The 22396-nt window shown below is 31.6% G+C and overlaps 4 protein-coding genes across 9 annotated transcripts; 2 read left to right on the plus strand and 2 right to left on the minus strand.

Moving 5' to 3' along the window:
* The first annotated feature begins 52 nt into the window (after positions 1-52).
* On the plus strand, positions 53-6550 carry LOC122570423 (sister chromatid cohesion protein PDS5 homolog B). 4 transcript variants are annotated; one of them, XM_043732712.1, is made up of 17 exons: positions 53-397; positions 1121-1272; positions 1369-1563; positions 1677-1867; positions 1952-2159; positions 2262-2768; positions 2843-3141; positions 3238-3580; positions 3653-3757; positions 3852-4271; positions 4354-4716; positions 4837-5083; positions 5187-5434; positions 5505-5801; positions 5955-5990; positions 6105-6155; positions 6214-6550. In XM_043732712.1, the coding sequence occupies exons 2-17, from the start codon at positions 1192-1194 to the stop codon at positions 6268-6270; spliced, it is 3648 nt and encodes a 1215-aa protein (XP_043588647.1). In that variant the 5' UTR covers positions 53-397; positions 1121-1191; the 3' UTR covers positions 6271-6550. The 4 variants fall into 4 exon arrangements, with proteins under 4 accessions (XP_043588647.1, XP_043588648.1, XP_043588649.1 ...); XM_043732713.1 differs by having other exon boundaries at positions 55-397; positions 4837-5068; XM_043732714.1 differs by lacking the exon at positions 5955-5990 and having other exon boundaries at positions 56-397.
* Positions 6551-6647: 97 nt separating this feature from the next.
* LOC122570425 (probable ATP-dependent RNA helicase DDX27) lies at positions 6648-12289 on the minus strand. Its single transcript, XM_043732718.1, has 13 exons — positions 11867-12289; positions 11558-11746; positions 11359-11449; positions 11150-11295; positions 10740-11045; positions 10518-10645; positions 10234-10431; positions 9999-10143; positions 9712-9893; positions 9300-9631; positions 8952-9197; positions 8784-8865; positions 6648-8673 (listed from the first exon to the last, which is right to left on the minus strand). The coding sequence occupies exons 1-13, from the start codon at positions 11951-11953 to the stop codon at positions 8580-8582; spliced, it is 2226 nt and encodes a 741-aa protein (XP_043588653.1). The 5' UTR covers positions 11954-12289; the 3' UTR covers positions 6648-8579.
* Positions 12290-12488: 199 nt separating this feature from the next.
* LOC122570323 (flap endonuclease 1) lies at positions 12489-15259 on the plus strand. Its single transcript, XM_043732465.1, has 8 exons — positions 12489-12699; positions 12796-12898; positions 12970-13136; positions 13881-13990; positions 14046-14249; positions 14344-14562; positions 14642-14824; positions 14899-15259. The coding sequence occupies exons 1-8, from the start codon at positions 12618-12620 to the stop codon at positions 14974-14976; spliced, it is 1146 nt and encodes a 381-aa protein (XP_043588400.1). The 5' UTR covers positions 12489-12617; the 3' UTR covers positions 14977-15259.
* A 150-nt stretch (positions 15260-15409) lies between these two features.
* LOC122570322 (reticulon-4-interacting protein 1 homolog, mitochondrial-like) lies at positions 15410-18800 on the minus strand. 3 transcript variants are annotated; one of them, XM_043732462.1, is made up of 9 exons: positions 18645-18800; positions 17829-18047; positions 17401-17641; positions 17175-17320; positions 16896-17045; positions 16536-16825; positions 15994-16179; positions 15745-15922; positions 15410-15675 (listed from the first exon to the last, which is right to left on the minus strand). In XM_043732462.1, exons 2-9 carry the CDS (start codon positions 17874-17876, stop codon positions 15472-15474), a joined length of 1443 nt encoding a protein of 480 aa, XP_043588397.1. In that variant the 5' UTR covers positions 17877-18047; positions 18645-18800; the 3' UTR covers positions 15410-15471. The 3 variants fall into 3 exon arrangements, with proteins under 3 accessions (XP_043588397.1, XP_043588398.1, XP_043588399.1); XM_043732463.1 differs by having other exon boundaries at positions 17829-17954; positions 18645-18791; XM_043732464.1 differs by having other exon boundaries at positions 17829-17909; positions 18645-18784.
* Positions 18801-22396: the final 3596 nt, after the last annotated feature.

Genomic DNA, 22396 nt, shown 5'->3' on the forward strand with positions numbered 1-22396 from the left:
TTCGTATATTCTAACCAATAGCATTACTGTTACATTCCCTTCAGTACTTTTATGTTAGTGTTGTTTAACTACTTGAATCTGAAATATTCTCGGATAAAGTTAAATGTGGATGACTTCAAGTGATCGAATGCGCTGTCGCGTCCTTTGACACGCTTAACCGTTTACGAAAACGATTTCGCTACACTTTTGCTGACATTTTGATCGTTTTACCATGCCAGATATTTACAAAAAATTCAGGAAGTTACGTCGAACGCGATATATTCGCACTTAGTAATAATTACAACGTGAAAGTGTGTGAACTCCAAAAACTAAAATAGTGCCGTGTATCCATCACATATATTTGCTTTATTGATATTTTGAGTGTCACAGGCCTTGTGGTGCCTATGCATATCTTGAGGTAATACATTCTCTAATGGATGTAATATCCAACATCTTTTGTGTAATAATGTATTTTGAAATTCTTTAGCTTTATAAGTGTGCTAAATAGTATTACTGTTTACATTGTTTTCTTATATTTATGCACAAATCATAGACATAACCTATGATGCTCCATTGTAATTTGTTTTAAAGTACTAGTATTATATTTTATACAAGTAAACATATATTAGCATGTTATATTATCTTTTTATTAATTTATTTAAGTCATACTTTTGCTATATGATTTGTATTTGTTGTACGTATGTAGAAGCTTCTACTTATTATTTGTGTTGATATCAAAACTATAATGGCATGTAAGGATAAAAGCTACTAGTTTGATAATAGTATAAATATTTATGTTTATTTTTATTTTTAACTCATTTAATCTTTTTTAATTTGTTGATTTTATGTTTATTTTTATCATTTTAACACTATACACTTTATATTTTCTTATTCAGTTATATAATTGATTAAGCATTATACAAAAATCATTATTATATTGTAAATTATTACAATAAATCATTATGTACATTGAATTATAAATTATATTATAAAATATCAAAATATATGTGAAGTTGTTAGAGTTGCATAGTATAGTTGTAATAAACATTGTTTTATTTTAATAAAATGACTTTATTACTTAAATCATTAAAAATAACATTTTAGGGCAGAACAATAACTAATGAGACATATAATATTTCAGAATTTGGACGGTGTTCTAGATTATTTTAAGGATATAAAGTTTCTCATATTTGGTTAAACCATTTAGTAAACATGTCGGAAATAGTTTACCCGCAAGGGTGCAGATCTGTCACAGAAGATCTAGGTCCAGATGAACTTATTAGAAGATTAAAGGTATATCTGATAAAATGATTTATATCTTATATAAAATATAAGAGAGACAGCAGATAAAACAATTAGTTATAACTGATATCAAAATTTATCAAATAGACATTAGCTCATACATTACAAGCAATGGGTCAAGATGAAGGAATGTATCAACAATATATACCACTTGCATTACATTTGGCAGAAGAACATTTTTTAATGCATCAGAGTAAAGATGTACAACTTTTGATTGCATGTTGTATTGCTGATGTTTTGAGGGTTTATGCTCCAGAAGCTCCATATAAAGATGCAGAACAGGTAATATAAGTTAATTAATTATAACGTTTCATAGAATATTTTATATAAGTGTTTCTAATTCTTATCGAGAATTTAAGGATTTAATAATAAATTAATACCCTTATCTGTTATAGGTTAAAACAATATTCTTGTTTCTGATTAAACAATTAGCTGGACTAAAAGATCCAAAAGATCCTGCTTTTAAAAGATATTTTTATCTTCTGGAAAATTTAGCATATGTGAAATCATTTAATATGTGTTTTGAATTAGAGGACTGTCAAGAAATCTTTTGCGCACTTTTTTCTCTTATGTTTAGGATAGTAAAGTATGTTTAACATGATTATACAGTACATAAATACAACATATAAATGAATAGTTAATTAATTGATTGTAATTCTAATGATTTCAGCGATGAACATTCTGGGAAAGTCAAAAGCTTTATGTTAGATGTATTATGTCCACTTATTACAGAATCAGACATTGTTAGCAATGAACTTCTAGATATCATACTTATGAACATTGTAGAACCAAACAAAACACAAAAGAAGAACGCATATTTACTTGCGAAAGAACTAGTGATTAAATGTAGTGATACATTAGAACCATACATTCAAGCAGTGAGTAGAATAAAAGAAACACTTTCTTTTTGTTTGTAAATCTATAACACAAGAAGGTAAAAGTTAATAATACCAAACATTTTTATATTTTAAAATTCATAGTTCTTTAACCATGTATTGATCTTGGGCAAAGAGGAGAAGAGCTTACAAATTTGCAAGAAAGTGTATGATTTGATCTATGAGTTAAATCACATATGTCCAAGCGTCTTGCTGTCCGTCCTACCACAATTAGAATGTAAATTAAAATCTTCCTCTGAATCCGAAAGATTGGGTGCTGTAGCATTATTAGCGAGAATGTTTTCTGAGAAAGGATCTCAGTTAGCTGTGCAGCACACACAATTGTGGCGTGCATTTTTAGGAAGATTTAATGACATCAGTGTATCAATTCGTATCAAATGTGTGCAGTATTCAATGCATTTTTTATTAAACCATCCTGAACTGAGGAAAGATATTACTGATACGTTAAAGTTAAGACAACATGATGCAGATGAAAGTGTACGATATGAAGTTGTTATGGCTATAGTGACCACTGCTAGAAGGGATTTCGAAGTGGTATCAGACAGTGAAGATTTGTTAGAATTTGTTAAAGAAAGAACATTAGATAAAAAGGTATGTTATTTTTTACATGAAAATATGTAAACTATGAATATGAAAAAAATATTAATATTTGTTTCAATTTTCAGTTTAAAATCAGGAAAGAAGCAATGGCAGGATTAGCAATGATATATAAGAAACATTTGAATGATGCGGATGTGCCGCAAGCTACGAAAAAGGCTGTTACTTGGATAAAAGATAAAATATTACACGGTTATTACATGGCAGGAATGGAAGATAGATTACTAGTAGAAAGATTACTGAACACTTGTTTAGTACCTTACCAACTGCCAGCTGGTGAAAGAATGAAAAAGTTGTATCATTTATTAGGTACAATTGATGATCATGCATCTAAAGCATTTGTAGAATTACAGAAGCATCAGCTTGCGTAAGTACACTCTTTTTTAATTTTTTTGTTATTTTTTATTATTATCTTATATATATATATTCATTTTGTACTTTTATATAAAATTTTATATTTCAGTGTACGAAGAGCAGTGGTTGAATGGTTAGAAATTGTAAAAAAGCCAGACGCCATGGTTGAACTTGTAGCTAAGATTCATCAGATATCTCGCTTTCTACCAGATCCTATGAAAGTTCAAGAATTTATACAGAAGTTCAGTGCTCACATGAGAAAAGATTCGACTTTATTACAAGGAATGGAAACAATAGTTCAACCAAATGTTTCTTGTAAAGAGTGTGCAGATACAATAAGTATGGTTCTTAAAAAATTGGGTCAACCTGTCATGACGAATTTGTATTACAACACAATAAAAATGCTATTGGAAAGAGTCAGTTCTGTAATGATTGATGAAGAAGCAATTAGGGTAAGTAATGTATGTGGCTATATTTTTGCATGTCTTTATATTCATATCTTTATATCAATTATGTTTTAACAGGTCTTAATTGGATATGTATTAGATTGCTTAAAAGGTGGCAATGTAATAGAAGAAGTTGGACTTAATCCAAACAATGCAGGTGAAAAGGGTTTGAGGTTACTCGTGGTAAGTCTATAATTTTATTGTACAAAGGCATATAATTTTCGCTTTTTATGTTACTAATTCATTTTTATATGTATATAAAATGTTTTTCTTCTAGATGCTTTCATTTGTATTTGGTCCACATTTTCTTCATAATGATATTTTGATGCAACTTGTCCATCTTTTGGAATTGGAAGATGAAATGGTAGCACCTTTGGTTCTTTCGATTTTCACATTTTTAGGGAAATATAAACCTTTATGTGATGTTGCACCGGACATTATGAACCTTATGGTTCCAATATGTAAAAATTTCGCAGAAACAGGAACACCAAAACAAGCAAAACAAGCTGTCAGGTGTTTATTTGTTAATATGACCAATATTCATGATACTATTTTCCCTGAAATTATTGAAAGAATTAAAAATAGTCTTACACCAACTTCAGAATATTATCGAACATCTATAGTTACATTAGGTCACATAGCTTATAATTTACCAGAAAAGTATCAAGTACAAATAAAAAATATGGTGTCTAGGAAGGTAAGTTCTGCTAAATATTATATTACTATTTCAAAATTATGATAATGTGATTTAGTTCAGATTAAGTGTGCTGAATTTATAGATAGTCAAGGAGTTATTAGTGAAAGAAAGCAGTGAACAAACTGCTGATACCATTGAGGGAGACTGGTGCAGGGAAGATCAATTACCTGAAGAAACACGTTGTAGATTAGAAGGATTGAAGTGCATGGCACGCTGGTTACTAGGATTGAAGACTGATGTGCTCTCTGCACAAAAAACGTTTAGAATGCTGAATGCATTTGTAGTAAACAAAGGAGATCTTTTGCAGCAGGGTCGTTTAAGTAAAGCAGAAATGAGTTGGTTGCGCTTACAAGCTGGTTGTTCAATGCTGAAGATTTGCGAACAAAAAGGTGTTGGTGATCAGTTTACAGCAGAACAATTCTATAATTTATCTCAGCTCATGGTGGTACGTTTCTCTAAACTATAATTTATTGATTTATTTTTTAAAAATAAATTTTGCATATTTGTATGTAAATAGAAAAAGAAAATTGATTAAAAATATTGTGAAAATGTATCTTTTTCATAGGATGAAGTTCCACAAGTAAGGGAAGCTTTTGGTAGCAAATTACATAAAGGACTTGGAAGAGGAATTCCAAATAAGTGTTTGCCTCTAGATTTTATGGGTTATTATGCACTTGCTGGCAAAGAGCAGGACAAAAGATTAAAATGTGTTTTAAAAACTTATATGCAAACTGATATAAATAAAAGGAGAGATTATGTTAAGACATTGTCATTGGGTACAGTGGAACGGGCCATGGGTAAGAAACTAAATAGTAAGGCATTATCGAAATATTGTTTAATATTATTCTTTTATTATTAAACACGTATTATTAGAAAAAGATAAATATAAAATATTTTATTCAATTGTTATTACAGGTCAACTGCCTCACATTCTTCCTGATTATATGCTAGTATTTGCAGTCCCTATTCTTGCACATGATCCTGAATTTACAAGTCATTTGATGGTTAATCAGTTGAAAGTGATACAACAATGTTTGTGGTTTATATTGGAACCCCTTATAACGAAAAATGAATATTATTGTTATGGTTTTTATAAAAATCTCATAGAACGAATGAAGAGTCATAAGGATGCTTTAAAACCCGAGGATAATAACATGAATTATGTAATTATAACAAATTATTTATTATTTATGAATCAGGTATAAACAGCTTATATTTACTATGTACTTGCAGAAATTGTGGGCTGTTTGCGATTTGGCTATGAATGTGATATATACAAAAACGACAAATTTCGATATGAAAGAATTTCCAAGTGAAACACGAATTCCCACCATGTACTTCAAACGAGCGGATGAATTGTTGACTAACACTAGGAATTACTTACCTGCTGAAATGCAGATAAACATGTCGAGTCCTAAAGGAAAGGGTTCTCTTCATAATACACATTCTGTCAGTGAAAGACCACAACGTAGGGCTAAGTCCAAACAACAAAAGGAAGTGGGTATTGGGCCGAACGAAACTGACGCAAGGGTAAGACAACTAAAATAATGTATAGGATAATTTTAGACAAAGTATGATTTAGAGTAAATTCTTATATATACATTACGTTTGTAATTTTTATATGAATGATATATGTATCTAAATAATAGTCTTAAAAAGTCTATGAGTATATGTAATTTCAAGCTGCAAATTGGAGAAGTGGAATGTATTGATGCACAGGTAAAATTATTTACAATACATTTATATTCAATATCTATTTCTCTTTTGTAGTATATTATACTTCAAAAATATAAAATGTATGTATTATATTTAATATATTATATTTATTTACAGCCAGCGGAAGCATCGGAAACTAGAATTCAATTACCTGGTTTAGAGGAAGAAGTAAGAAAAACATATTTATGATTGTAATTTGATATATAGTAAAGATATGATTTTTCAGATTGAAGAACCACCAGCAAAAAGGGCATTAAGGGAATCAGACAAAATAAATAAATAATTAAGTGAATGAACTATTCAAAGGGATGTTAGGAATAGGGGAAAGATCGTGATGATCATAAGAATTAAAGAATCTAAAAATACTTTACAAATTAGAAAACAGAATATTTTGATTATGTACAACAATTAATAAACCTGTCGTTCGCGTATGTCTAGACAGTAAGATGTTAAGATAATGATACATTAACGTCAAATAATTGATACATATAAGCTTACAAGACAAGGAACTTCGTGAAGTTGCATCGCATTCATAAGGAAATTAAAAATTTACTAACTGATCATATGGAAAATATTTTTATTTCAATTGTAAAAAAAAAAAAACATAAATTTGGTTTGGTTTTAATTTCTTACACGTTAAAAAAAGAAATGGCACATTTATTGATAAAAAATACAATCTTTTGTATAATTAATAACTGTTTAACCACCATCTTTTTTACACAAGTCTTCGAAAGTATTTCCCTTTCTTTCTTGTGAAATATCTGACAATTGTTGTATTGTTCACTTTTGCATTGACGAATACAAATGTTTATATATACTTATTTCATGTGCATTTTTCTTCATAGATTAATGAGATTGTATACAAAATTTTTGTAACAAACTATTCCAAATAGTAAAATCCTTACATGATATCATCAAACTTAATTGTAGTTTTCAGAAAAAAGTAATCGAAAACCACATTTATTACATGAAATACGTCGAAATAATACACTTCATTAAATCTTTACACGCAGAAGAGAACAACATAACGTTGTTGGATTTCTGTGAACATCATGTACTAAACAAAAGGGTGTGTGTCAATTGGCTTTGTGATCCAAAGTTTTTTGATTCTATTAATCTGATTATCATTATAATTATATTATATTATAATTAATATTATTGCCTTAATGCTATAATTATTTTATTGAAAGAATGACAATTTTGGTAACTATTATTTCCTGAGAAAATATGTATTTTCTCATAAAATTATCTGTTTATATTTTAATCCAAAAATTAATTTAAATGAGATTTGGTCAGCGCACGGCCACTAATTATTAATTTATTTCAGACAAGGTGTCCTTATAAATACTTCAATAGTATCTAATAAATGTATACATATAGATATCTTCGACGGACAGTGCGCATTAATATAAAAAATAAACGTAAAAATTTTTGTTATACAAAAGTATCGACAATGCACCACCAATTCAATAATTGATTGAAGTTTATCATCGAACGTGACAGTTATTCTTCCATTACTGTCATTATTGTATATGTATTATAAACTTACTTTCGTATCACTTTAATTCAAATTTGTATCCAGAACATATATTTGTACAAACAATATAGTAAAAAGTATTATTCCGATATCTCGAGGAATTGTATACATACTTTGAATGGTTTAAATACTTATATTTTTATTTCGTATTTTATAAGATGTTGAAAAACATTCATTGCATTTATAGATATTTATATAATGTTAATTTTACGTATTACCAATTGCTTTGAACATAATGTATTCATTTAAAAATATATTTTACTTCATAACTACAGTAAACAGAAATAAATGAAACTTTTGAATAAATATAGATTAAGTGTAAAATTCTATAGAATTTACTTAATATTTAGAGTTAAAAATAAATAATCTCACACCTTTTTGTTATTAAAAAATTAGGAAATTGGATACAAATTTGAATAGCATTAAAATTTAAAATGGGCCTAGGTTTTATAAAATTTCCTTTGTCATCATTAGAATTCTTAGTATTAAGCATTAAATTGTATTAAACATTAAGATGAGAATGAGAATAGTGTATGAGGCTGTGAATGGCGATGAGTGTTTGATCTTATTATATAAACATTATAGAATTAACACATACCTATTACCTCTTCACTGAAATTACAGTACAATGCAAATCTTGCAATTTTTAACTTTTTAAACATTCATAAAGGTCATTCTTTATTTTTCATATATGTACAAAGCATTGTTCATAAGTCATCAGCAGTGCATTGTTACTGTTTCAGCTTTATGAAATTTAATTTGATATTTCTTGAAATAATTTATAAGTTCAAATTGTTTTGGATTATGCTATATTTTATCTTATAGTATTATTATCAAACATTTGTTTCTATAAGTATTTAATTGCATAGTACTGCAATTTTTTCAAACAGGTTATAGACTACAAACTATACATATTCTGATGAAAAAAACCAATTAATCAGTGCTATTCATCTGTCAATCTGTGAGACATAAGTGACGCATTGTAACGGTTCTATAATAAAACAAATTAAGTAAAATGGTATGTATTTAATAAGACATAGTTACAAATATCAAAATTAACGTCTTTTAAAATTTGATCTGCTACCCTCTTTTCCTATGTTTAAACTCTTTGCATTTTTTCTTTTACTTTGATTCTTTTTAACATTTGCCCTAAAATAAATAAAATAGTTACTTATAAAAGCATTATTATGTATGTTTTTAAAAATAATATAATAATATGTAATATTTTATTTTACCTTATTTTAATGAAATATACTTACTCGTAACGCATTTTTTTCACAGCTTTCTTGCTTGTATTTGTTAAGTCAGCAGCAAATGAAGATTTTGGCCGTTTTAGCGATGCTGAAATCGAATTGAGATCATAGAAAAAAAAAAAAAAATAAGATCCAATCTTTTATAATTAAAATGAATAATTTACTAGAACTTACCTTTTCTGTTGGATGAAAACTTATCATTCTCTACAACTGCCCGAATTTTATTTTGTTTGTTCTTTTTCTTAGCTAATCTCGCTTGGTATGCTGCAATTTTTTCTAATTCTCTTTTGGCTCTATCCTCTGCTGTTTCCTGTTTAGGTTCTTTAGATTTCTTTTTCTTTTCTTCAATTATGTTTGATGGCTCTTTGTTTTGTTTCTTCTCTTTATTTGTGTTTTGTTTTTCAGTCAATGATAATTTCTCTAAAAATGATACAAATTATTTTGATAACGTGTACATGTATTCCGTATGAAATTTTGAATAGCTACAATTTCAAATACAAAAATTAATGGATTGAAAATTACCCTTTTCTTCTTTCCTTTCTTTCTGAGTTTGGAACCAAGTTCTTTGAGCGCCCTTATTACTTTCATTTTTTAATAATTTTTCTGCTCGATTTGCTTGATTTTCTATCTTAGCTAATTCCCTTTCATTTCGTTCTTCTTCTAAAATTTTGTTTACATCAGTTTCAAGAGACTGTAATTTTTTAGAATATTTGTCGATTATATCAGGAAGTATTATTCGATTCTTTACTGGATTTTTTGCATTTTTAATAATTTCTTTAACCAAAGACCGTTCTTGTTCTCCAGCTAGTGATACTGACACTCCAACACGACCAGCTCTAGCTGTTCTCCCAACTCTAACAAATAAATAATAAAGCAATTAATTTTTTTATATTGGGTACTTGTAAAAATTCACAATCAAATTAAATATTGTTACCTATGAATGTAATGTTGCATGGTAACTGGCATTACGAAATTAATTACAGTTTTTACCCCACTAATATCTAAACCTCTTGCAGCAACATCTGTTGCTAATAAAATATCTATTTCTTCATTTTTAAATTTTGTTAAATTTTCTAGACGTTGTGGTTGTGTAAGATTACCATGAAGTTCTCCTACCTATCAAATTATATATAATAATGATTTAAAATATTACCTTTTACTTTTTACTACAAACTTCAATATACTTTTAATATTTATTAGAATAAATTATATTTTAAATACCTTGATGCCTAATAACCCTAATAAAATGTGTAATCTATGAGCTTGTTTTTTTGTTTGCACAAAGACCATGACATGATCATGAAAGGTTCTACAAATTAGGGCTGCCAAAATTGCTTCACGATCCCCTTCTCTTTCTTTTCGTATCCTATATTAAAAGTATATAAAAAATGAATATATACATACATTAAACAAGAACATAAACATGATCAATCAATTGCATAGGATATAATTTTACCGAATAAACTCTTGGCGTAAATTAAAAGCAACGTCTTGATTGCTATCTACAAAAACTTTAACTGGTTTATCTAAAGATACAGCGGCCAAATCTTTCACTTCTTCAGTCATAGTAGCTGAGAATAAAATTGTTTGTCTGCTTCTTGAACATTGTTTTACTATGTACTTCATCTGTTCTGCAAAGTATTCATCTAACATCCTTATAAATAAAAAAGTATATGTATATAATCTTCCAATTATAAATTAATAAAAAGAATATAAAGCAAATATTCTTTTATCATTTACCTATCTGCCTCATCTAATATAAGCACTTCAATGCTGTCTAATGAAAACGATGGCGTATTTCTTAAATGATCAATTAATCTTCCTGGAGTAGCTATTACTATATCTGGATTCTTCCTTAATACAGCCTCCTATTTTTAAAGTAGTAGTAAATTAATAAAGGACTATTTATTAGTATAGTGTTCATTTACTAATATTCAAGTTTCTCACAATATATCAACATACTTGAACTTTCACATCTAAACCACCAACAGATAATCCTACTTCAATTGTTGTAAATTGAGATAACTGTTTTGTAACTTGATACACTTGCACACCAAGTTCTCTTGTTGGAACAAGTACAAGAACACGAGAAACAGAAGGACCATCTAATGGCCTATATAATAATCTTTCTAGTGTTGGTAACATATAAGCTGCAGTTTTACCAGTACCTGTAGCAGCACAACCACATATATCACGACCCAGTAATGCAACAGGGATGGTAGCAGCTTGTATAGGTGTTGGATGCACAAAATTCATGGCTGTTATAGCCTTTAAAGAATATGTATTATGAATTAGTATTTGATACTTAATATATATATTAATATAATATCTAATTTAAAATCTATGTAACATAATATATTGATATACAATACCTTTAATAAAGGACGCGACAAATTCATTTGGTAAAATGTTGCATGAGTTTCTATATTTGAATACTCCTCAAAGTTAATTGTTTCTTCATCATTTTCTTTAACAACCACTTTCTTTTTACCTTTCTTTTCTTTAGTTTTAAATATATCTAAAATAAAACATTTATATTTCTTTAATCAAGTTTACATTATAAAGTAAAAAATATTGTTACCTTTTCTAAGCTCGTCTTCTGATAAAGATAGTTCATCATCTTCTTTTTTAATTTCAGGCAAGTCTATATTGGATTCATTATCTATTTCATTCTGAAGCAAGAATATATAAATGTAACATAATTATTGTATATGTAATTGAAACAACTAAATATCTAAAGAGAAATAACATCAAAGTTTTATATATATATATATATATACTTGTATTTTAGATTCGGATCCTCTTCTAATTCTTTTAATTTTATCATCAAGTTTTGTCTTAGCTTTTCGTTTAATATACTTGTTTAAGTCATTCCATGTGTCTTTATTGTAATCGGAAATATCATTTACAAATTGAAAATTGTTATCGAAGTCTTTATTTTCCTTTTTCTTTTGTTTCCTAGGCTGAAACTACATTAATTTGGAAATTTTTATTTTTCCAAAATAAGAATCATACAGTAAACAATCATCTTTCTAACTGAGTAAAGCTATACTATTTAACCTAATATAATTTGTTAAATTATGTCTTACATCATCTTCGACATCAGAATCTTCAGAGAAATTTGGCACTTCCTGATCATCTTCAATTGTTTTTATTAAATCACAATTAGTATCCATTTTTCACAGCAAATACACATATTACAGAACCATGTACAATTCCTAGTATTTCAACCACGTGGAATATCTACCGTAGATGTGTAAGTATGTAGTAACATCTATATACATCTATATATATATATATATATATATATACCGATACAAATTAGAAAATTATAGTTTAATAATAATGAATTTCCACTAATAATATCATAAACAAATTATAACGAAATACGTATAATATGTATAATACGTATAACTTATTATTCATTAAACTAGTATCTTAATTTCAAATATGCACTAATGACATATGAATTCAATTCGTTGAATCTATTATACGCAATTTTATGATTTCATTTTAACTCTTATACTCAACATAAAAGGATGTATAAAATATGTGATATTGAAATATTATATAATAATAGGATAAATAATAATAGGATACATTTGAGTATCAGATAATTTGTATTAGTAGAGGTATTAGCAGGTATTAGTAACTTCAGTTTTAGTAACTTTAATTTTCTCAACATTGGATGAACAGCATGCTTATTCTTATTACAGCGTTATATAGCGTAATATTGGCGCGAAACTTTTTCTTATGTTATGCGTTTCTTTTTGATTCCACGTTTCACACATTATTGGACTAACTTTAACGCGAGCAATTGAATGATTGAGTGATACTACTATGGGTATTTTAGGTTTATCAAAATTAATAGCAGATATAGCACCAAGTGCTATTAAAGAACAAGAATTAAAGCATTATTTTGGTATGTAGATAATCAGGATAATTCGGAATTTTGAGTCATTTAATTATCAAAATTAATTACGAAAGGAATATTTTACATTTTCACTTTCTATTCTAGGTCGTAAAATAGCCATAGATGCGTCTATGTGTTTATATCAATTTCTTATTGCAGTACGGAGTGAAGGAGCTCAGCTTACATCTGTACATGGTGAAACAACAAGGTATATATTTTGACAAATAATTACACATGAATACATATTTTGTATTACTTTTAATATTTTTTATATTTTAGTCATTTAATGGGTACATTTTATCGAACAATACGTTTAGTAGAGCAAGGAATAAAGCCTGTATACGTATTTGACGGAGAACCACCAAACCTAAAAGGTGGAGAATTAGCAAAACGAGCTGAAAGAAGAGACGAAACACAGAAGTTGTTACAAGCAGCAGAGGAAGCTGGTATTTCTAAATATTAGATTATTTCATTTTAAAAATGATTTGTGTTTTTTCTTCATTTGATTTATTATATAGAATGTCTGATAACCGTCAGTTATCACAGTAGAGTTGGATGGGGGAAGATTCTATATTAAAAGCTAAGTCGAAAATATACAATAAATATTTTTCATATGATGGTTTCTTTCTGAGAAAGTTTTGAAATCAAGTCTGAAAATTTCATAAGTATACTTAGACTAATTTCGGGTTGAACAGGAGTCAAACTACACGTAAAGATAGAACAAAAACATAGCTTTGCTTTTGAGAAGAGTGGATTTAAAAATGTATCATGTGTATGCACTGGACTGGACTGGTCTGGTTCTTTACTAAACATGTTCAAACCTTATTTTCTTGTAAATGGGGCATATTCCTTTAAATGGAAAAATTTCATTTCACATTTTTGCCTTATTTTTACATGTAGTATAACCTACTATTGATTATTTATTCATACTTAGTTGGTACTTAGTGAAATTCAAGTATACCCAACAAAATTTCAAGCTTGATTTCCTCGGAAACAAAGCGTTATATGAAAAAATTTTATTATGTACTATCAACTTATTTTTTTCACGTATAATGAATTCTTATAATCAGGATCTTCTTAGGTCACAGCTCTGAATTGTACCACCAGTTGCAGAACACCCTGTATATATACTTATACATGATAATTACATCAATTTATATATCATATTAAAATCTTTTGTCATTTTCTAGGAAACGCAGAGGATATAGAGAAATTTAACAGAAGATTAGTAAAAGTTACAAAAGAGCATGCAGAAGAAGCTAAACAGTTATTGCAATTAATGGGCATTCCTTATATTGATGTAGGTAAAACAAGGCGCTATAAATTTTACTGTAATACATATATTGATTTTATAGGCTCCATGCGAAGCGGAAGCTCAATGTGCTGCTTTGGTAAAGGCTGGTAAGGTCTTTGCAACCGCTACAGAAGATATGGATGCACTTACTTTTGGATGCAATATTTTACTCAGGCGATTAACATTTAGCGAAGCAAGAAAGATGCCTGTACAGGAATTTCATTTTGATAAAGTATTAGAAGACCTTGGATTAAATCATAATGAAGTATGTAAGATCGATACTTTTACTGTATACAAGATATAATTAAAAATATTTATTTTCTGGCCATTAATAACTTGTTATTTCTGCTTATTTACAGTTCATTGATCTTTGTATAATGTTAGGTTGTGATTATACAAGTAGCATTAAAGGAGTTGGACCAAAAAGAGCTATAGAGTTAATTAAAACACATAGGTCGCTTGAAAAAATTGTAGAAAACTTGGATACTAAGAAGTTTTCCATTCCTGAAGACTGGAATTATAAAGAGGCTCGATTATTATTTCAAGAACCTGAAGTAACAGATCCTGAAACAATTGACGTAAGTATAATATTCTATGTGTAGTATAACATGTGTAAATGATTGGAAATATTTATAAGCATTTTAATTTCTTCATAAGCTGAAATGGACAGAACCAAATGAAGAAGGGTTAGTAAAATATCTATGTGGTGATAAGCAATTCAATGAGGAAAGAGTAAGGAATGGTGCAAAAAAATTATACAAAGCACGAAATACTTCCACTCAAGGAAGGCTAGATACATTCTTTAAAGTATTACCAAATCCAAATCCTCCAAAGCGTAAAGTAAATATAAATAACGGTTTTTAAGATTACACTTTGTTTTTTTAATCTACTAAATTTATCATATTTTAAAACAGGCAGAAGACACAAAGGGAACAGCTAAAAAGAATAAGAAAGGAACAACAGGAAAACCACGTGGAAGGCAGCCAAAATAATTGTTCAAAGTACTCATACTTTTTTAATTTTCATGAGTGCTATATACTGAATCATTTATAATATTCAATAATATGAAGTCATTATAAATAATTCTGAATGCATTTAGATAGTTTCATATTTATTTCATAAAATAAATTATAGACGTTCAAGTAATATTTTTCATTTTACATACATCGTCCAATATTTATGACTTAGCTTGTACACCCTGTTACATAATTCCTTTTCATTTATATATTCTAGTAAATTACAATTCGGAACTATATAAATTATGTAATTACGTATATAAAGTAAATTTTATTACAATATTTATTCAGTCTTGGTTTTTGCACCATGTGTATTTATTGTACAGTTTTATTAGGTGTATAGAGATTATTTTAATGTCGGACGGTATTTGGCAGTGATAGGAGATAGGGATGTTGTTTATAGTATGTATTGATAAAAGAAACTGCGATATTTATATAACTGAAAACTTTTATACATATAATATTCAATTGTCACTGAAATGTTATTATAGTACTGCCGATAGCATTGGGATCTAATATATGATACAATGCTTGTTCAATATTATGAGGTCCATACACCCTGTCTACAACCATCTGTAATTGATCAGCATCAACTAAATCGCATAATGCTTGTAAGTAAGTTGCGTTGATCTTTGAACCTTCTTTCCATTGATGCATATTAAATCCAAGCACGTACTAGAATAAACATCGAATTTGAAATCAAATTGCACAATAGAAAAATACTGCGTATATAATTTCATTTACCTGTATTAGTAACTTTATTCGTACACATCCAGCAAATATGCTTCCAAATACAAGACCTAATGTGTCAGACGTTAATTGTTCGGGAACTGTAGAGACATAAAAGCCATAAGACGCTAAGTGCTGCTTTAGTATACGTTCATTAATTGGTTGACCCCCAGTATAAAATATAGTATCAAATCTAAAAATTTATCGATCGCTTAACACAAGTAAATTTAATATATTGTTAAATAATTGTTATATTGAACGTACTTATCATGTAATTGTAACTCTTTTTCTATATCTGAATTGTCTAATGGTATAACATCATCTGCTCCTAAAGCTTTTGACACAGGAATTGCATTCTGTTTACACATTGTAACTACATGTCCACCCCATAGCTTAACTAATTGAGTTAAAATACAACCAACAGGTGTATTTCCACCATATATAAGTACTCTATAGGATATTTAGTTTAAAAAGTAACTTCTATATACATATAATAATAAAACTATTTGTTTACCTGCAGTCGGACCCCCTATAACGCGGACTAAAAATAGTACCACTGTCCCCATGTAACGTGATTAAGAGTTGAAAATGACTCATTTCTGATATTTATGCATTAACTGTTGAGCGATAAGAAGGGGTTGTTTACAGTGTGTATTGTGGAACGCATATTATTTTTTCATATTAAAAAAAGACTACAGATTTATTTAGCTATAGTTTCTTGCGTTCTTGGATTCGTATAACGCGAAGTCCGCATAACACGGAAATATATCTCGCTTTATAGGGGGTCCTACTGTAATTATTTATACCGTTTTCCTTTCGCATTGCCTTCCTGGATTGCAGATCTATTAACTAAAGCATCCCAGGCTAAACATCCATTGTAGGGAAGACTCGCAGATGCTTCAAAGGTAAAAAGTTTCGGTCGTTTAACTACTTGAGTTTCTGGGACAACTATGTATTCCGCCATTGTACCAGGAGCCCACGAAGGTACAGCTAAGAGCACTTCATCTCCAATGTCAAAATTAATAACACTTTGTCCTATACCTATCACTATTCCAGTACAATCTCTGCCCAATGTTACTGGGAGTTCTTTGTGTTTCTGAAAATGAATAAATAACATTTTCTGAATATAAGTAATACGATAAAATGGAGCATTTTAATTTACTTACACCAGAATTGAGGAGTCTTCTGTAAATTTTGGAGTAACCGTAACAAATTTTTGTATCAACAACATTAACAGAAGCTGCTTTAACTTGTACTAATAATTCGTTAGATCTTTCGATCATAGGCATTTCAGCATCATCTATCATGGACACACCCTATATTGTTTATAATATAAAAATATATCTGCTTCAGTAATATCGCTTCAGTTATATACTTACATTATTTAGTCGCATTAACTTAAGATTATTTATTTTTTTACACGTCAATGTAACTTAATATAATACCTCAATACCAATGTAATGGTGACATATTATAGCTTTTATATGATGCATATGATGAGATATATGCCCCCAATTAACTCCAGCATAATAGCCAAGTAAAGTACCAACAACTAAACCTGTCAGACAAAATGCAAGCTCCCTTTTGGACACTAGAAGAAGAATTATATTTTCATTTTTTTCCAATTAATATTAATATTAAATAATGAAACGTTGAAATATATTTTGCTACCTCCGTTAGTATATAAACTTTTTATTTGTCTGTAAAGTACTCTGACATTAAAATGTGTATTATAGTATCGATGTTGCAATTGTTCCCAAGCATTTTCAATCCAAATAATTATATGCTGTACAATGTCTTTGACATTTTGCATCGTTTGGTTCTCATATAATTTGTAAAAAATTTGACGTGCTTGAGCCAACCATGTTATAACCCATTGTTGTCCTTGTTGTGCAAATAACGATGTTTGAATCTTCTCCCCCAACAAAAAATTTAACATATAATATCGAAGATGAAGAGCCGAACGTCAATTATATTTCATTTATTTGGAAACAGATATGACAAATAATCGATAGTGATATATCTTTTATTTTATTTATAAGTTAAGAGAAAAAGAAAGATAAGATAGCTGATAATTTTTATAAAAAAATTACAATTACCTGAAGTGTCTCGACCTGATTCGATAGATGAAACCAAATTTCATCCATGATTTTGTAAACAACTGGTTTGACAGTTCAGATCTAATAAATCATTTTATATTGCACACTGTTACAATGACCGGTTAGCTGAGAAGATGCAGCACAGTAGTTATATAAATAAACGATTAACACATTTCGTATAACTCAAAATAGATACCAAGTTTCTGTCTCAAAGTGTGACTGCGAAAACATTGGAAATTATAGTTTTTAAATCGCTACGTTATGCATTATGTAAACGTCGTCGCCTCAATCATGAGGCGAGCTGGAAAGGGATTTTATAAAGAATGATAACAATCGACGAAATGCCGTTTGCTGTTGAACAAGATAGGTTAACTCGAGCCGCATAAATTTAACGCAAATTCATTTGTTTTTTGTGTGATATAACTCGTATAACGATTATTACGAAATTTTGTCACGTGAGGTAAAAGCACAAGAGTGCTTAATGCTAGCGAAAGCTCGCAGTTTATTGCTAAAAAATGGTCTTATTTTCGTCAATAGGATAAAAAGTAACGCAATAAACAAAGATTATTTTAAAACGAAGATTCTGGTATTCATATATACGCGTATGTTCCCGATAAAAGGTTCATTTATACTTGTTGATTGTGTAACATTAATGTTTTGACAAAATTTTCTAAAGCGTCAAATATTTGTTTGTAAGGAAATTACTTGCGTTTTGATTTTATATATTATATTTTACAGATTATAAAATTGACTTTTAAAGAGAAACAATTCGAATATGTTATACAATTATATCGTATATGTGTGCGTACATCATACCTTGTTAAAGTTTCAGTTACTAATTTGTATATTTTTCACAATACATTTTCTTATGGTCGTTGAAAGAACAACGATCGTACGATCAGTACGTATCACGTACGTTCACGCAATTACTTGTTACTGCTGACACAGATCATGAGCGCATAGGTATTTTAAATATCTTTAAAGTGACACACTTTATCGATCAGTAAATTTTAGATCAAAACTCAGTCGATAATATTATCAGTATAGTTATCGATATAGTCGTGTTTCATCATTCATTGATAAAGTTGAATTTGCGGTAAGATCAACGGTTAGTATGGTAGGGCATTGTGCTAGAGTCCTGTATAGTCAATGGCACAGGTCGGTGGTATGGATTAAGCGGCGGCTGATAAAGTAGTTACGTGTATTTTTAAAGCATTTTTAAACCGTTCATTAGATGGCGATATTTTAGTTTTCTATAGAATTGTTTGTACAGAATTTATATAATCGCGGTTGGAATGTAAAACGTAATCATTACTCTAACTGTATAAGGAAATTAGATATTTTAAAAGATATTAAAAAGCAGATTTGTAATTTAATACTGCTCGTATAAAAAGAACGGTATTCTAGCTATATTTTTGTATATTTTTCCATTTTTTTTCTTTATTTTACTTCTTTTTACGAGTTTTATTTCCGCAATCCCTTTGTCCCTCGAATCTTTCTTATTCTTCCTATGAACAAATTAACAATTAAGCAAGAGAATACCTTTTTATCTCAACAATGTGTCAACAATATATATGCACAAATACCGAACACGTTAATATTCAAATGTTATATTACGCGTTGTAAGATGTCGATTGAATCGTGCGAAATTGTTCGATCGGCCGGAAGGAGCGGGTTCTCGAACGTTTCCAAAGATCGTTTTCGACATGTACCTACGAGTTCTACGTGTGTTTCACACGGTGAGTTCAAGGCTCGTGGCACATTAGCAAGTTGGTAGCCGTCCAGGCACGTCCTTCCGAATGAGTCCTGGCCGCTTTCCAGCGAGCAACCTATCCTTTTACGGGATATCACGGTGGCCGGCTACTGAAACTCGTCGAACCGTCCAAGTAGGACCGTCGACGCCGCTTCTTGTCGGGGATTATCGCCGGCAGTTGCGGCAAGTGCATCGAATTCCTCCGCGATTATCTAGGAAAATTGCGGCGGAGTACTATTTTGCTGGCGCGACTAACTAGGGATATCGAGATTTTTCCCCCAATTTTAAAATCTATTCACGCTACACAGATTTTTATCGATTATTACGAGTTTCATTCATCGAATTTTTGAATCATTTAAAGTTTCTTGTTTGACATTTTGTCGATCACGGAGATACGCGTTATATCGAGTCGTCGAATAGTTGGAAGTTTTCCATCTATTTGCCAGATCTTATTCAAATCATTGACGACAATGTTAGATAGTAAATTTCCGGTAGAACGATGTTTCTGAAATCGTCAGCTTTTTTATTCAAGCGTCAACGATTACCTACATCGACAACCTTCGCTGTGTCGATGTTCTCCTGCGATCTATTTCCAAACCTAAGACTAAATCAATTTTCATAAATTGTCGGACAAGAACAGCTGCTTAGACACGTAATAGCATTTCGTGAAAACCTTCAGTATCGTCCATTATGATCGAACATATATCACATTTGTGCGCGATACGATCGTAACTGACAATCGGGCCATCGCGTGTTATTTTAAACAAATCCAAGTAAATGGAGAAAGGAATCAAATCGTAGGAATAACTGGCGTACTTTTAAAAGAACCGTCCGTGCGATTTTAGAGGTCGAGCGGCTTCGAGTTTCAGCGAGCGAAGCCCGTATTTGCTCGTTGACAAGCGTCGATCATCGGCCGCGACGCCGAAGGTTGGTCGTCGAAGGCCTACCGGTCGTAACCGCGAAAATTGCATCGTATTTGCGAAACAGCTGCGCCCGGGAACAGTTGTCCACGGCCAGTCGTAAACTCGCGTCAGGATCATTCTCTGTTACGCGTCGCTGCTTCGGAGGTTGGCGCGCGGTTTCGCTCGCGACCGCCGTTCTTCGAGGTGTTTCACATGCTAAGAACAGAGAGAAAATGAGAAAAAGAGAAAGAGAGAGAAGAAGAGAGAGAGAGAGAGAGAGAGAGGGACAAGCGTCCCGGCCTCGACACGGGCCACGTTTCTCTCGCACGTCGCTTCCTGCCTCCTTGGCCTGCTTCCAGGAATCGGTTCACCCTTTTACGGCCGGGTGTCACTGTGTCTGCACGCTCGGCAAGGGGAACGGCAAGGTCCCGGAAGTGGGAAATCTCGCGGCACTTTTTCGCCAACGAAAGTTTCGGCCAAACGTGGCAATCCGAGGGTGGAGTTGTTGGAAACGGCCGGATGTTGCAGAACTAGAAGGGGAGGCTGCGATAGGAAGGGGTGACTTCGGCGAAGGAGTAACGAGAGAACGCTTGGGGAAGCGCGGATTTTGCGGAACGAGGGTTTCGGTATTGCGAATCCTCGAACTGTGGAAAGAAGAGAGAATGGTGGGACGAGCGAATGTATAAATAAAAGTTTCGCAGATGGAAATTTCCGGTGTGCGAGATTAGAATAAACAAATTTGCCAGATGGGAACAAGAATTTCCTACGGGAGTAGCTCGAGACTGCGTAGATTTGAGAAAGCGTGAATTTTCGAAAGCTGCGGATCAGAAAATTCCGTAGGCAGAAACGTTTCCGAAAGGGGAAACCCGCGGAGCGCGCCGGGGTAAGGGAAATCTCGGAAGCGAGAGATCTTGTAACAGGGAATCTCCAGACGCCACGTACGTATGTTCGAGCCAGCGCCTCGGCGCAGAAAGGCTTCGAAAGAAACGGTATCGAGAGAAGGAAAACTCCGTGAAATCGACTTGGCCGGAAGTAATTTTCGCCAAAGTGGAACATTTTACAAGGAGATCGGCGTAGCAAAAGGGGAGGAAAAAAGAAAGAAAGAAAGAAGGTGCACGGGAGAAAGGAATAAGGGATTAGTAAAAGGGAGAGGGAGGAAGGGGAAGAAAGAGAAAGATCGCGGACAAAAGGGTGCATCGGGGAAGAAGAACCGCGCTGGCAAACTGAGAAAAGGAAATGGCGATCGAGGCGGTGACTCCGAAAGGAAGACAGTGGCGCGAAACAGGGCGTGAGATTTGCGAATTTGCGATAAAGGAAGGTCTCGTGACGGAGTCGCCGGGCAAAGGTAGACCTTACGAGATACAGAAATCGAGAGTAACGAAGTCGACGAACCAGGCGAGATAGAGAGAAGAAAGAAAGGTATTTCCAACAAGGAGGAGGATCGGGAATGGCTTGGAACGGAAAGAGACGGGGAACGGTGAATAACGCGACGGAAGAGCACGGTACGGGAAGGAACCAAGGGAAAGGGACATCGGAGAGGTGGCGGAAGACGGAGACCAAACTCCGGGATGTCGAAGAGACGGGGGAAAGCGATGGTGTAAATGTGCACGAGGTCTATTGTGCGATACGCGAAGCAATGGCGTCGGGTAGCGCGCGTGTTGCACACGTACACAAGGTTTATTATACGCACACTGTTTCGCGGTCGAGTGCATTCAGCCTAGCGACGACTTTCGGGGTGACAAAGGGGCTGACGAGGTATCGCGCGCCACTGCCAAAAAGCTGACGACACGCCGATACGTACATGCTGGGTAGAAAGTTTCCAGTTCTCCGGGGACAGGCAGCTTACAGAGGGTGTAAAGTGACCGTTTGGGAAGGCGCGCCTGTGTCGGTGCGGAATACTCTCGAGGAACGCG

This window comes from Bombus pyrosoma, linkage group LG8, assembly GCF_014825855.1.
Source record: "Bombus pyrosoma isolate SC7728 linkage group LG8, ASM1482585v1, whole genome shotgun sequence".
NCBI lineage: Eukaryota > Metazoa > Arthropoda > Insecta > Hymenoptera > Apidae > Bombus > Bombus pyrosoma.

Excerpts from the sequence above, each read along its gene's own strand:
- LOC122570423 (XM_043732712.1), top strand. The coding sequence starts at position 1,192 with ATGTCGGAAATAGTTTACCCGCAAGGGTGCAGATCTGTCACAGAAGAT. Across the intron at positions 1,868-1,951 it reads CTTATGTTTAGGATAGTAAA|CGATGAACATTCTGGGAAAG; the intron begins GTATGTTTAACA and ends TAATGATTTCAG. Across the intron at positions 2,769-2,842 it reads AAAGAACATTAGATAAAAAG|TTTAAAATCAGGAAAGAAGC; the intron begins GTATGTTATTTT and ends TTCAATTTTCAG.
- LOC122570425 (XM_043732718.1), bottom strand. The coding sequence starts at position 11,953 with ATGGATACTAATTGTGATTTAATAAAAACAATTGAAGATGATCAGGAA. Across the intron at positions 11,747-11,866 it reads ATTCTGATGTCGAAGATGAT|TTTCAGCCTAGGAAACAAAA; the intron begins GTAAGACATAAT and ends AAATTAATGTAG. Across the intron at positions 11,450-11,557 it reads GATCCGAATCTAAAATACAA|AATGAAATAGATAATGAATC; the intron begins GTATATATATAT and ends TTCTTGCTTCAG.
- LOC122570323 (XM_043732465.1), top strand. The coding sequence starts at position 12,618 with ATGGGTATTTTAGGTTTATCAAAATTAATAGCAGATATAGCACCAAGT. Across the intron at positions 12,899-12,969 it reads GTACATGGTGAAACAACAAG|TCATTTAATGGGTACATTTT; the intron begins GTATATATTTTG and ends TTTATATTTTAG. Across the intron at positions 13,137-13,880 it reads ACAAGCAGCAGAGGAAGCTG|GAAACGCAGAGGATATAGAG; the intron begins GTATTTCTAAAT and ends GTCATTTTCTAG.
- LOC122570322 (XM_043732462.1), bottom strand. The coding sequence starts at position 17,876 with ATGGATGAAATTTGGTTTCATCTATCGAATCAGGTCGAGACACTTCAG. Across the intron at positions 17,321-17,400 it reads AAGTTTATATACTAACGGAG|TGTCCAAAAGGGAGCTTGCA; the intron begins GTAGCAAAATAT and ends TTCTTCTTCTAG. Across the intron at positions 17,046-17,174 it reads ACCATTACATTGGTATTGAG|GGTGTGTCCATGATAGATGA; the intron begins GTATTATATTAA and ends TAAACAATATAG.